Here is a 15,521-nt window from a genome sequence, read left to right on the forward strand (position 1 = left end):
TTTATTTTTAATGGATATCAACTGAACTTCCAAAAGTTGCATTTTACCAGATAGCATCTTCCTTCTAGGATGAACCCCAAGCAATGACCTACTGTCAGAATGTGCTCTTGCTCCTGTTGAAGTCAATGTTCCTTAATGTCAGCAGGTGTTGGGTGAGGCCTTCTTCATCAGTTAGGAAGTACTGGTTTCACCTATGGGTTGGAAAGTCCTCTGAGGAATGATCCAACTTCTAGTGTAGTCAAGGACAAGAGTCCCACAGCATTGGGAACTGGTTTGGGGAATTGGCTTTCATGACTAGTATTTTGAAAATACAGACATTTTGCCTCTCATGGTAGAAAAGATAAAAGTTTCCCTCAACTTTCTACCACTCACTACTGGTTATTGAGAGTTAAGATGAAGACATCAGGCTGCATGTTTGTGAAGATCCACAATATTAAAATAGGGAAATTCAAAAGATGAATACCACCAGCCCAGTCAACAAACTGCGCTAAAGACAAACTGCATTGGAGTAATTAATATTATGCTGACCCGCTTCCATAAATTCAAGATTTATTTAGAGTGATTTAACTGTATATTTTGGAGGGAACTTTTCCTCCTAACCCTGTTTCTCCAGGGAAAGCAGGGGGTTTAAATAGGTGTCAGGCAAAGTAGAGATTGCTTGGCGTTATGGAGCTTAGTTGCACATTTTTCTATTGACAGTGCAAGTGTGCTGTGTGATTCCATACAGCATGTCAGTTATCAGCCCTTTGTCGTCACTTCGCAAACCATTGCTTAGTACAGGAATAGGATATAGAGAGCTCATCTGCCCTACAGAAAGGACTACCCACTTAAGGCGGCTCCTCTGATAGTATGTATGATGTCTTAAGTCTTCACAACAAAAGCAAAGAGAAAGGAGAGGAAGAGTCATCAAATCCCTGGAACTGATCCCACTTTATGGCGAAAGAATGAATAGGCCTGGCAAGCCAGGTTCTGGTTCTGAGCTATGGTCTGTGGCACAGGTCCCATTGTACTGAAGTGCATCCTGAATAAAGGTCACTGCTTCACAGTTTGTAGAAGATGCAATAAAACAACAAGGATCATCACAGCTGGGATTCTCTGCTGGAATGTGAGAATTCTCACCAGGATTCCTGCCTGGGTACTGAATCATGTCACTGGTTTGGCTCCGATTGGAATAAACGAATGTGAGAGTCTACTCATTTTGGTATAAATGCCTGCTAAATACAGCTTGTCAAATCTCTGAGCAGCTGCTATGGGCCCAATTCTGCAAGGTGCTGAACACTCTGAGCTCCCATTGGAGGCAATGAGGCTTTAGGGTACTCAGACCTTGGTAGGACTAGGTTCTGCTGCATGTACCTATGTCAGTGTGGGGACCTAATTAATCCTTGGAAAAAGGGGGAAGCCACTTAGCTCTTCATACCTCCAGCCAGATCTTCTCCTTTGACTAGAGATTTACGGCCCCAGTGTAGTGTCAGACTTTGGCCCCACTGAGCCAGTAATTATTACACTCATGTGCATCACACACACACTGCCCTCTCCCCACCCGCATTGCACACGTGCATAACTCATAGTGCCTTAGTTCTCAGAACATAAGAAAATGGAGGTACCATGAAAGAGAAGTGTGAGGCTGATTAATGGGCTGAACTGTTTTAAGTCAGCCTGTCACCAGAGGGATGGAGTAGAACAGAGGGTGATCAGTTCCTGCATGCCCCTTCCCCTGTGTATACATTTTCAAGCTGCGTGTGTTGCAGGCATCTCTCATTATGCAGGTCCCTCTTTCATCGCCCACCCACAGCCTGGCACCAAAAAGCCTTTATTGGAGTGACCCTGGCGTTGTCTCAAAGGAAGCCGGGATTTCTAGACTCAAGTGCAGATACACATAAATGAAGCCACAAGCAATTGTAAAGCCTGCCTTTGATGGCACAGCTCTAAATTTATAATCAATTCCACTTACAGCCTAACACAGTGTTACTGAGCCAGCAGCTGTTTAATTAAATACGAGGGTTACCTTAGTGTGCAGGTTTACAGTCATACAACAGCATGTTCTGTACTGCAGCTTTCCTGCAAATGTTACCCCCTACTCCCACCCATCACCGACACTGAGAAAATCATTAAAGTCACAGTAGGATCATGAAGGTGGCTGTCAGCTTGAGGATCCTGGGCCAGGCTGGCAGCCCTTTACCCTGCTGTGCTAGGAGATGGTAGTAAGAAAGTACTACCCCGCTCTTCTCCTCTCTGTGACTGTCTTCACTGCCAAGACAGGTGTGTTTTCAGCCAGGGCAACTCATGCATATAAAACCTTAATGGAGACATGGCACCTGTGGCTTTACCATGAGGTCAGCCTCGCCTAGCTGCCGCTCAGTAAACACTACAGGACCACGTCTCCACTAGGATTGTGCAGCAAAGTCACTACTGTATGCTACTTTTCCCACAGTTTGTCAGAGTGAAGACAGCCTACATTGGCTCTGCCAGCCGTAGCACAGCAAGGTAGCTGTGTCTGCGTGTGGGCTGTGCTTTCACTAGCGGCTGGTTTGTTGAGAGAAGGCGGAGCGGGTGTGTGTGGGGGTGTCTCCTCCATGCATGCTACACAGGTTCAGCAGAGGAGCCAGCGCAAGCAGTTGGCGGGGAGGGGAGCGGTTTGTGCTGGGGAGCAAGCACCAGGCATCTGCCCCCCAGAGCAGCTGCTGGCATCGCCGCAGTGCCTGATACCTGCCTGTCCACCAGAGCCAGTGCAGCAGGGCTGCGGTGACAGCAGAGCACCCTGCTGCCCGCTCTGCCCCCATTGCCCTGGCACGAAAGGGCTTGGTGCTGCAGGGCAAGGACTAAGTAGGTGACAGGCTGGCAACTGGGCCTGGCCTATTCTTCTCAGCCTGGTTTCAATTCCTCTCTCATTCTCGGTCTCCTCTCCTCCTCCCCCCAACTCCGCCTGCCTGTCCCATTGTGTCTTTCTGTCCCAGGTTCTCTTGTCCACATGTCTCGGGGTGGGGGTTGGCTCCGCGGGGACAGGGACACAAAAGAGCAAACTGGTCTGGTCCTGGGTCTCTAAGGGCACATCTACGCTTCAAAATTGTCGCTTTAACCTATGTCGGCATGCAGCCACCACAGTAATTACATTGCTTGTGCGTGTCTACACTTCGCTCTGTGTGTCGGCGGTGCGGGTCCTCACCGGGAGCCCTTGCACTGACGGCACTCAGCGTGGGGCTTTGCGGGATGGCTTCTAAAAGCCAGCAACAGTGAATGTAACCAAGGCAGTGTCGTTGACCTAACTACGTAGACACTGACTCGGCGCCGCTCATGGGCGGAGTCAAGTCGGTGTAGCGGGTGAGTTATGTCCACGGGAGCGAAATTCTAGTGTAGACGTTTACAGAGTTAGGTTGATGTAAGCAGTTTCTAACTCTGTAGACCAGGGCATAGTCTGTACTCAAGAGCCGCGTTGGCTGGCTGGCCGCTTCCGGAACAGGGGAGCTTTCAGAGAGCCCAGCCACTGTTTTATGTGCAGCTCTAGGATGCATTTGCAGTGGGAGGGGGGGGGAGTGGAGCGAGTCCACCTTTCTCCCACCCTGGGTGGGGCAGGCTGCAGGGCGCAGCTGTGGGTTACAGCAGTGGATTCAGTCAGGTGATGGGGGGCAGACCTGAGGCCCTCGCATGAGGAAAAGCACTGCTGTTGGCTTTGATCCCCAACAGGCCCCAATGAATGTGGATCCCATCCTGGCAGCATCAGCCCTAATGCCCCTTGTCTTTCTTTCAGGTGGCAGCGACTACGATGCAGGTAGGTAGTGGTGCACAGAAGCCCATCTCCATTCAGCCCCAGACCGACCCTGCTACCACAGCATCTCTGAGCGATGGACACGCGTGAACACCCACCCCCTGCCCACCACATTTCCCAGACTAGTTTGCTTGAGAGGCTACGGATGATAAATCCTGGCCAGTCTTAGAGTCTGCAGAATAGCCCAGGTGACCTGGGGGAAGGGAGAGAACAGCTAGACCTGGGAGATAATCATTTTGGACCCCGAGACGTATTTAAGCACATCTGCTCCTCTGCTTTGTAGGCACCACCGCCGAGACTGGGACAATAGCAGGAATAGCCAGTGCTCTTGCCATGGCATTGATCGGTGCTGTCTCTAGTTACATTTCCTATCAGCAAAAGAAGTTTTGCTTCAGCATACAACGTAAGTGGTTCAAACGCTCTGAGCAGAGCACAGAGCCTGCTGGGGAAAGAGGAGGAAAGCCCCTTGGAGGGGGATGGTGCTCAGGACAGTCCTGAGCACCTCGCCTGAGGGTCCACCTGGGGTGCAGCGACCCTCCCTCTTTCTGTGCAAGAGAAGGGGGCTGCGGCCCCCGGGGAGAACCCTCCAGGGATTTGCCGTGGGACAGCCCCACTAGGAATCCTCTGAGACGTTAACGCACCCTGAGGCTGCAGTAATCTCAGGGCTGTGGTACCCACCTTGCACGGGAGCTCCAGCAGCATCAGCTCATGGGAGTGATGGTGCTGCTTGGCTGTGTACCTAGCCAGGAGGCCCAAATTGTTTGTCAGCCCCTGCTGCGGCTCTCCATGCTAGGTAGCTAAAAGACCCAGGGTTTGTGGGAAGGGGCTTCCCTCATTACACTGGAGATGGGTGGGGGAAAGGCAGGAGTGGGGAGCAGAGGCAACACGAGAGGGTCTATGCGGGAAGCAAGCCTCTGTGCATAATTGGTGAGATACACCCAAGGCCTCCTCCACAATCTCTCTGTGGCATGGCATCAGGAGCCGAGCTGTACCTTGGGAAGTTCAGGAACAAGAAGAGTGGTGGGGTAGACTGGATATTATTAGTGTCTGAAATGTTATTATTGTCTGAAATTATCCCTGTGGAGGGGGAGAGGACACCTCCCCACCCCACAAACCTGGCTCACTAGCAGGCAGAGGAATTTTGTAAGGATAAAGCATTCATTTTAAATTGAAACAGCATGTATCAGCTCCAGCTCTTGCAAGGGGCGGCTTTGTTCCACCCCATGCAGGAACTCTGGATCTGAAGGGTTTTTTTCTTATAACATTAACCATTTAATTGACCAAACTATTCAAACCCACCATTTGATAAAGGTAGCAGCTCCTCCAGCAGCTACACCCCTCGCCAGTGTAAATGAGGGGACTCAGCTGCTCCCTTGCCTCTGCACATGGAATTATTGACTGAACACGCACACACATTAGTCCTGACTCAATTGCAGGATACCAGCATAAGCCAAACAGCCAGAAGTTTCTTCCAGCTTAAAATGTTGGCTCTACAGCATTTCATTACAGTCTAAGACTATCTTGGGGTAGAATCTGTCCAGACTGTAGTGTCCAATGAATGACGTAGGAACATACCATGGACTGAGGAATAAGAAAGAGTAAATATAACTGGAACTGAAAACTTACCAGTAGGTAGAGAAGGGAGATACAGCAAGCAGCAGCTGATTCCAAAATGGCCTCTGTCATATTTAAAGGACTAGCCCCAGAAAGGCATGCTGGGAAAAAGAAGTTCCTATAAAAGGAAAAAGCCTGCAGTGGGAGTCATAAAGGAAGTAGTTATAGTAGTATTGCTTGCCACATAATTGTATTTAATAGCCTCCGGTTCTTCCTCCTTCCAGGCATCTGTTCGTATAGTCCAGTTGTAAAGATTGCCTTTCAAAATAAACGTTTCCATTCTTTTCCCATGGGGAAAATAATGAATGTAGCAAGCCAGCAGTTGCAAGCAACCCTACAAAAAAAGCAAAGCGGAAGGAGACGATTTCAGGAGGGAAATGGATTACACTTCAACACCTTCTGTTTCTGTAAAGCATCTTTATTGTGAACACTTCACAATATTAGGGCCTGATCCTGTAAGTTCCTTCATCTGGACAGACTTTTCAGGATCTGCTCCTTAGCTAACATAGTTGTAGAGTTAAGTAATAACAGCAGCGAGCGACGTACCGAGATGTAGCTACTGGGGTGGGGGGCAGGGGAATATAGGTTAACTTTGCAATGAGGTTTGTAAAGAAGCTATTGCTGTCCAGAAGGCAGTTGCACCAAGCACAGCTAGGTTGTCGGGAAGGGGCTTGCACTGCACAGGTGGAGGAAGGAGAGGAGACAAGGTCACTGAGAGAATGGGGAGGTCCATGGAGGACATTGAAATACGTGGGGGATTCTGAAAGGGATGCGGCTGTCTCTGAGGCTGGGCAGGCGAGTTCCTTCGTTTGTGAGAGAGAGGGTGAGCTGCAGCATTCTGCAGCTGCTGGAGACCGAGGAATGGGAGATGGTAAAGGACAGAGATGCAGAATCCAAGGCAAGAGGTGGCAAGAGCCTGGCCTAGGCAACAGTTCTCAAACCCTTCCATAGTGTGAGTCACAGGAGTGGGTGTTTATATGCACCTGTCCGGCCCCTGACCCGCCTCCCTCTCCCACTCTGTCATGTAACATCCCCACAGCAGTTGTGTACATAGAGAAGAGCACTGGGGAAAGTGCTTGGTGTAGTTTTAGTAGCTGTCTTTAATGTGATGTAGCAACTGGACTGAGCCTAACCACCTGTGGGCTGACTTTTGAACACTGGTAGTCTGGAGCCCGCAGGGTGGGACTCGCTGCCCCGGGGCTTCCAAGGAGTTATTATAAATAGCCAGAAAAGCTAATTTAAAATTCATCAGCTAAAATCCCTTGAGTGTCTCCTTCACTTATTGGGGCAGAAACTTATACTGAAACAATGCTATCTTCCTGGCTGGGGCTTCAACAAACAGGTGAGAGTTTTGGAAAATTAGATCAGCAGGAAAAGTCGAATGAATGTGATAGAATAAAATGCCCTTGTTTGTCGTCCCCCCCACCATTTAAATGATATTTTGGAAAGAATAAATAATAAAAAAAGGAGCTTTGATAAAAGGGAAGCCGAAAGAAGCAAAGCCCAGAAAGGCAGCAGGAAATTAAAGATAATTATAAAGGAGGATTAATTTAAGCCATCAGACATGGCATGCTGGGATAATGTCAGGCCTTAGATGCATTGCAATGAATGACGGAAATCTGAGAGCAGTCAGCTGCGGCAGAACTGGCGTTTTATTGAAAAACATAAATTGTGTTTGGTGTTATCCCAGCAAAACACATGTCTTGGGGGAAGCTGCTGTGCTATGGAATGACCATGTGCTGGTAGCACAAAGGAACACTAGGCTGTTTGTCTGTGTGTGTCTCTCTGCCCGTCCAGTGGTGAGGGGGGGTGGGCTCAGTTTGCATTTTTGATCTCATTTGGACTGGAACATTCATACACTCATGTTTTTATCAATGACTCATGCAAAGTTTTCCCCATATCCTTTACCCCTTTCTGTCCTTTAACATCCATCACCTTGGTATTTAGGTGCATCAAGATGTCTTAGGAGAGTTCTGACAGGACATAGTCAAGCAGAGCAATGTTGGTATTTCTGTGCTACTGAGCAGTTACATGGGAAAACTCCACACATACTGGTCACGCTTATCGAGAGGCGACTGAGAGTAAGGCTGGGAATTTCAAAGAAGCCTCAGGGAATTAGGTGCCATACCGCCAATGGGAGCTGGGCACCTGGCTCCATTGAAAAGCACCACCTGCATTATTCGCACCCCTCTCTTTCACCATTTGGAGCAAGGCCTTTCTTTCGCCAGCACACTGCACTTGTACAGCTTCCTGTCCACACGGGGCCTGAGACAGAGAGAGCCCGCAATTCCCATTGAAGCAAATAGGAGGAAAGGAGGTTGCTCTGCAGTGACAGGTTCAGACTCTATTTCCCTGCCCCCTGTCCCCAGCCCCCTTGGTCATTGGTTTTCTAGTGATTCGCACCAATAGCAGTAATCACATTACACCTTCCATGGGAAGGGCTCAAAACATGTCACATGCTTTGAGCCACCCTGTCAGCCAGTGACTGTTACCGGCAATGTACGCTATGGCGTAGGCAGATTAATTGATTGGCTTAAGATCACACTGCAAGGCTGGGGTAGATCAAGGAACAGAAGGACCTAAGAGTCTTGTTTCCCAGGCCTCTGTGTTGACCCATGAGCGAACGCCCACTGCTCACCTGTGGGAGCTTTTATGTAGCTGCTTGGGCTAGTACTGACTTTAGCTGTGACTCACCTCCCATTACACACTGTGCTGTGTTATTCTGTAGCCCTCCTGCAGCAGCAGAGAAGAAAATGTTTACTTTGCTGGTAGCTCTTGTTCCCCTTTCCTACAGCTTGTGACCTGCTTTTCCCCAAAAAGCATTAAAAGAACACCCCTCCGCCCCCTGCGATGAATTAACTGTTCCCACAGAATCTAGAAACAAACATCCACACGTAGTGGTAAGAGTGCCTTAGTTGTTTTCCATCGAGTGATAGGGAACTCACATACCTGACCATCCATTTGGTTTGGCAACTACTTCTATCTTCCTTAGTACCAGACCAGGTGTAAGGATCCCATCCTATCTGCCAAGTTAGTGCATTTTGGCTTCCCCACGCCTGCAGTGTACATGCCTTCACCTTTTTAGCCATATTTCCTTTCACATCCATTTAATATGGTATAGTTTCTTTAGTGCGGGGTATACTATTACGCCTAATGGTGCATTTGTCCTTGCAACCTGCTCGGTGAGCTAGAGAAGTAATATATCCCCATTTTATAGACGGAGAATTGAGGCAGAGCGTGATTTAGGCACAAGAGTTCAGTGAGCGTTAGGTGCCTAAATGCCTTAGCGATGCTGGGCCTAAATGTCTTGCCCTCCCCACCGCACATAGGGAGTCTGTGGAAAAGCTCAGCCTTAAACCCACATCTACATGGTGCAGGCCTGTGCCTTAACCATAAAACCATCCAGCCCTCAGCTGTGACAAGACTTTATCTGAGAGGCATTGGCCAGGCAGCCGCTGCATGTCTGGTCTGGCACTGGGGAAGAACAGAGCTATGGGGTCTTTAAACGTTAGCTCTGCTCTGCTCTTACTGCCATGAGCATGTACTCTTGCTCACCGGCAGCAGACACTGAAATGTTTTTGTGTGTCCTGTTCCCTGCAGCCATTGCTTTCTGCCATTTGTAGTAATAGGCTAAATCCCATTTTCCTGACCCCCACAAGTAGTCACGTCAACTTCATTGTGACACAAGGGGAATAGAACTAGGCCAATAAAGAAGCTAGTTCCCCATACAGTATCCGACAGGCCCCCAGAATCTACTTTTCCCAAAACTCCACGCCTCCGGGGGTCTACTGTCCCTTGTTGTCAGGGTGGCTAACCCTGATGTGGATTCAAACCATTGTTAAACAGCAGCCCAGGCATGCCTTTCACGTTCACCAGGGCGCCCTCACTGTTGCTTTGCAATGACTCGGCCACTCCTAGCAGGCCCCGCTGAATTATTTTCCTACTCTGAATCCCAGGTGAGTGAGTCAAGCTGTTAGTTGCTGTTAGTTGCTGTATGTGACACCCCGTCTACACTAAGTACACAGTGTGACAGGCATAGATCCAGTTCCAATGAACAGGGTGGAGTAACACAACCATATATCCAGCCATGACTGTGCATCCACCCCACCACTGCATTGCGGGACCAGATGGCGCGTTGGTCCACGTTGCCCAGCGGACGTGCAGAAGAAGCAGTGCTCTGGGATGTCCTGCCACAAGTACTGGGAGGGAGGAAGGCTGGCCAAACTGGTTAAAACCAGCATTACAGCCTCATCCCAGCCTACATCATGTAATGACCATATTGTGCATGAACACAAATGACAGCAGTGCCCAGTTACAAACTGGGTGAAAGTTTATAATGCAGCCAGGGCCGTAGGGTGTAGCTTTGCTTGTTGTGTGAGTTGTGTTCCAGAGGCTGTGTTCCGTGGTAAGACTTCTTTGTTGTCATTCAAAGCTGCAGAGGGGCAAGGTAAAGCTGGCCTTGCATCTCCACCCAGTTTGCTCTCCTGCTTAAGCCTTGAAATCCTCATTTTACCCTGTTCCCCCACCCACTGAGCATGTTTGGCAGTTTCCTCCCTTGCAACTCTGTTCCCAGTGCAAGCTGCTCAGTTCGACCGTTACCATTCAGCTGCAGGGGGATTGTTGCAGCGCTCTTATGGACTGCGCCTTAACTGAGCTTGTGTATAGTAGAAAAGCAAATCAGCCGTCTGAACGTGAAGTACGGGGGATAGGGCGGATGAAATAGTAGGAGTGCCTTCCTTAGACCAAAGATGAGCAGAACTAGGTGGGTAGCTAAGATCTCAGCAGGTCTCACATCACAGCAAAATCCTGTAAGGTGTGTGTACAACATGTGTATATACACACACACACAGCTATAGAGCTGACTGACTAGGCCTAAAGAAAACATGCCAGTAAGTAACCCCTTCACTGCTAGACTTCCTGGGGTATTTCTTTGCTGGTAGTTGAAGGGGCTGCTCCATTGAAATCAATGGAGCCCTTTGATATTGTAGGTAGGTGCTGCAGTACTGTCATGCCTCCGACCTACTCACGCAAGCACTGTGAATAAAAGGGCAGAAAGGCAAGAGTTGTGAAGTGCCAGGTTGGGATGGCTGGTTCCCCTCTGCCCTATACTGTATCTCTAGCCTGTTGAAAATTAGGAGAGCCTGGGCCAGACTGGTGGAAGTGAGCCCAGCTCCACTGAAGTCAAGGCCATTTAAATGGCTTATTGCCAATGGTGAGTTTGGCTCCCTCAGTTTATTCACAACAGTGCTTGGCTTCCCCACCCTACCTCAGCTCCCAGCCTGGCATGATGTGCTACTGAAACGAAGAGCCTTACTAATTGCTGCAAACTTTGAATACTTTTTTGCATTTAAAGCCTCAACTCCCACAAGTTTGGGAACCTCAAGTGCGATTTTGCTTTATAAACATAACACAGGCTTGCTCTAAACCGCTTCTTTTACCCACGTGTTGGTAACATTCCTCTGCATAATTTAGCATTTGGTGAGAAAGATACCATACTGTCTCCTTCCCCATCTAACTCTCTTTATCATCACTTCACAGAGGGTCTTAACGCAGAGTACGTGAAAGGAGAAAACACAGAAGCTGTTGTAACTGAAGAACCTCAAGGTGAGAGCTTTTTTTGGCATTGCTCTTAATCTTTGTGAATGCTGGCTTTCACAACTCTTGCTAAACATCAGTACATGCCTCCCATTGTAAGTGTCTCACATGTCAGCCAGGCCTTCCTTTCTCTATTAAGCAAGTCATAGCATTTAATATAACAGAAGACAATGCCACGTTCCATAAAACATCCACAGCAGTGCTTGCTCCCTTACTGCACTCACGAAAGAGATTTATAAATCCAGGGGCCTCAGAGCCTGATCCTGCAAACAATGGGCCTTAATACTTTGCCACAGTGCTTGTCAGCTATGGCTCTTAAAGTACTTTACAAAAGGAAGGCATCATCCCTGTTTTAAAGATGGGAAAACGTAGGCACAGAAATGAAAGGATTTTCCCAAGGCCATAGAGCACCTCCCTCCATTGACTCCTTTTATTTTGATACTTCAGTATGTTGTTGTATTTATGGTGATTCTTTCCCCCTCCAGTTAAATATTCAGCCCTAGAAACACAGTCAGCAGAGCCGCTGCCACCACAAGACAATGCGAAGGTCTAAAGCATGGCCTTGGGCTGGAAGAGAATCAGTCAGCGACAGACACACACACACGCTTGTAATTCAGCTTTTTATTTAATTTGGATCCAAGCTATTTAATGTGTATTTAGACTAGAAGTGGCTTCTTGTTGATATAGGCTGTAGGGCTAGAATGTCAGTGTCTTTTTATTTTTTTGTAAAGAGTTGTATGTTTACATCAAATTTAAAAATGTAGGATTGATTTCACATTGTGTACAAGATAACAAAAGGTGCTTCAGTAGCCTTCCAAGCGACAGTTAGGATTTTCACTTTTGGGACAAGTAGCTGGGATAATGTCTTTTTCAAAGAGTGCCAGAGTGTACAGGTGTGAAGACGATGAAGTGCCTGTAAAATAACAATCCAAAGCAAACCATGCGAGAACCTTTGTAAATCACTTCCAGCCAATTTCTGCTATCAGCTAGGCACATGCAGTGTCAGCAATGAAAATTGTGTGTGCAGCTGAGGGTAGATTTTGCTCCTTAGAGTAGCTACACCTAAAAATAAAGTGCCTGTGGGTAGATCCTCATTTAGGGGCCCTGCCAGGGCGGGGTAACAAATGCCTCTGCTCATTGGCGTCATGGAGTTGAGAGTGCACATCATCTCACAGTACTAGGCTTCTACCCACCTTTAAGGACCTGATGTTGATACCAGATAACAGTACAGATAATTGCGGTATGGGATTTTGACAGGTCACACTGCCATACATGGTTGTGTCTGAGATCGGCATTGAGCCTCGAGTTCCAGGGTTTGGCTATGACAACACTGAAACTTCTGCATAGTCGCTGAGATTAACTGAAAACTGTGCACACTTGTATGGATTTAGGGACAGGTTCAGATCTCATTAACACCGGAGCCACTTGAATTCAGAGAGAGCGAAGTTAAAACTGATTGAGTTTTTTTAAAAAGATCAGGTAATTAACCTGTGAAACTCTGCCACAAGATAGCCATTAAAAGATTAGCAGAATTAAAAAACCCAACTATTTATTATGGCTGATGAGCACATCCATAGTTATTTTACCCAGGGGGAAAGGGGGATATAAAGCCTCATGCTTCAGGGCATAAGCTAACCTCCGAGAATGGTTAGGAAGAAACTGCCACTGACGGGGTAGTTATGTAGAATTATCTTCTGTGGGGTTTCTTACACCTTCCTCTGAAGCATTGGATGCTGGCCACTAACAGGACACTGTACTCTAGCTGAAGCAGTGCTCTGCTCTGTGGCCCTGTTTAACTGAAGTGTAACTGAGATTGATTCTGGCCTCTGGTATCTTGACCATCACTTGTTACAACTTCTTTTTTTCTTTATGCTCCTTGCATGTGGACACTGTTACATGCCAATACATTTTTCAAAATTAGCTGAATTAGGAAAAGGAGGCTTTGAAACAAAGGAAAACTCTTCACTTTCTCAAGTGAAAAAGGTACAAAGTGTTTATAGAATCAGGACATGCGTACATTTTGTAATGTTTTGCAAAACTCCCCATTATGTGAATGGGAAGCAGCAGCTGAGTAAGAGTGTCTAGTTTTCAGTTTGATGTACAAACTCAGTTTTCATGAAGGGATTTACATGGGGCCTTGCCTGTAGGTATTTGTATAAGCCTAGGGACATTTTTGTGTAACAATCTAATTTAAAGGAAATTACCTAGTAGCATTGTAAATGTTTTGCAGCAGCTGTACAATTCCTTATGCTCTGTTTTTTTTGACACATGCATATCAAAAGCCTTATAATAGCTTTACAGGCAGAAATGTATTGTTTTATAAATGTGTTTGTATTACAAAACAAAATGTAATAAGCTGTTTCCAAAGTTCTCATTTAACTATTGGCTTCTATGGAAAAATAGACAAGGAATACAGCATTCAAGTTTGCTTAGGTACTCTAGAGTAGTTTTATGATGGAGGAAATGTGGTTTGTAGAATTTCGAAGAGCACATAAAGAAACCCAGACACTAACGAAGCCACAAAGCTGAATTCATATGACTGTATATTTCCAAATAGTGTAGTTTCTTTCTTTCTTAGCCAAACATGTTTGAAAGCTGTAGTATAAAAGCATTTTTAGATAATATTAGAAATAAAGGTTACTGTAGGGCACTGGTACAACACCAGGAGCCATTTTCTTGGGTAGATCAAGTGAACATAATTCCATTTTCATTTTTACTGATGAAAGAAGGTGGTTTGATGAGTATAGATTGTCATATTTTGTTGCATTTCTATTACTGCTCTGTACATTCCCTGTTTGTGTCTACTGTACAGTGGACTGACGTATTCAAGATTGCTTACTTTAGGAGAGACCACTTAACCCTTGCAGGGAAAGTGTTTAAAAACTAGAACATCTGAGACCTGTTAATAATTCACAGATATAGCAATTTTCTATTTTAAAGTAGTTTCTCTGAGAATACCACCAGATTTGAGAACTCAGAAGTAGATTGCACAGAAGCTGCTTTTTCCCCCACAGCCTTTTCTATGATTCTGGTAAACAGTTATGCCTTAATGTATCAGAAAAAGTATGTATATGCACGGCCGAACTCCTGTTCCAAGTTTACAATAGCATAATTTGGGGTCTAGGAGAAGGAGGGCTTTAAAGAGGAGACTACCGCCTGATGTTACATTAAAAAAAAGTAAGCCTTAGCCCCAGGCCTATCTTTAAAAAGGTTAGCAAATTGGACAAAAAATCCAAACAAATCTAGGACCCTTATGATGTACTAGATATCAAAGTAAAGAACAATCGCTCTATTTTTTGTTGCATTCTTTCCCCCAATCCTTCATCTCTGGCTTGTCTGTTCAATCTCTGGAGGGGCAGCCACCATCTGTACAGCACCTTGAGTAATTTTTATTTGTCACTTCCCAGTACGATGCAAGTTATATTTTACTTTATACTCCAGGGGAATTTGATAGGGCTGTTCCTTCCCTACTAAAGACCTTCATGATTAAAAACAGGTGACAACTTAAAAAAAAGCCCTGCACTGAAACCCTGCAAACATGATCTCAGCCACATTCCCCTTTAAAGTATCTGGAGAAAAATATTTGCAAGTCGAAAGTGGTAGGATACAGGGAAAGTGTGACATGGCTCAATGCTAAGTGAAATTATTTCATTTTCTTTTAGTCCAAAATATAGCTGAGGCCCTGCTAGAAGGTTACATAGTGCCTGGGCTGTGGCCACGTGCTCACCCCACCCTGCTTTAGTAGGTTAACTGAGCCCACTTCTAATTAGAGAAAAGTCCAATAGTGTTCTGTACATACATGAAACGGATCCTTGACAAGAAGCCCTCTCTAGTCACATAAAGCTTTGGGTTTGTTACTGGATTAGTGATGTGCATTTTCTTTTGGTAAAGTTGTAATTCTCCTTTCAAGCCCGAGAATTGTGACATTCGGTTTTGACTTGACACTTTTTACGACTCCTTCGGACGCTCTGTTAAAATCCCCCATTTTCATGTAACCCAATAGTACATATTCTTAATGACTTATTTTGTTGTGGTAAAAGTGGAATTAGTCCATGAGAAAAAACATTTAAAATTAAGAAAACATTAAGAATTGAAGTGGAAAGACAGTCTCGGCTGTTAAAAATTGCTTCTGTGACAAATGATGTTCAGAAACAATATGGATGAAATTAGATAAAGAGTAAATTATTTCTTTGAATGAAATCTTCATTTAAAAAGCAAGGCATACAGTTTACTAAGGCAGAATTGATCTGTACCAAATGAAATTTGTGTATTATGCTGTGAAAAGGCAGACTCATTTTGCTAAAGTACATATAAGGCTTACAGGGAAAATCAGAATTTGATTGCTGAACTACCATTGGAAAACTATGAATAAAACAGACTACTCATACAGTGACATTTTAGTACTGTGTGTTTTGTTTGTGTGTTTGACAAAAATAGGAAAAAGGTGGAAAAGTATTTTTATTTTATACATACACACACAGACAGATTCCTGCATAAAAGCCCTACTAAAGCTACTTCAACTTTAGTTCAGGATTTTTTTCACACTAAG

The 15,521-nt window shown here is 45.8% G+C and overlaps 1 protein-coding gene across 4 annotated transcripts in view; it reads left to right on the top strand.

Moving 5' to 3' along the window:
* Positions 1-15,365, top strand: part of CD99L2 (CD99 molecule like 2) — an 83,656-nt gene extending 68,291 nt beyond the window's left edge. For 2 of the 4 annotated variants that reach the window (XM_048862874.2, XM_048862876.2), the window contains 4 exons: positions 3,746-3,766; positions 4,047-4,166; positions 10,916-10,981; positions 11,458-15,365. In XM_048862874.2, the coding sequence (XP_048718831.1) occupies positions 3,746-3,766; positions 4,047-4,166; positions 10,916-10,981; positions 11,458-11,525 (275 nt within the window). In that variant the 3' untranslated portion in view covers positions 11,526-15,365. The remainder of the gene's footprint in view (positions 1-3,745; positions 3,767-4,046; positions 4,167-10,915; positions 10,982-11,457) is intronic. The other 2 variants (XM_048862877.2, XM_048862879.2) reach the window with 1 other exon arrangement.
* Positions 15,366-15,521: the final 156 nt, after the last annotated feature.

This window comes from Caretta caretta, chromosome 9 (genome assembly GCF_965140235.1).
Source record: "Caretta caretta isolate rCarCar2 chromosome 9, rCarCar1.hap1, whole genome shotgun sequence".
NCBI classification, from domain to species: Eukaryota; Metazoa; Chordata; order Testudines; family Cheloniidae; genus Caretta; species Caretta caretta.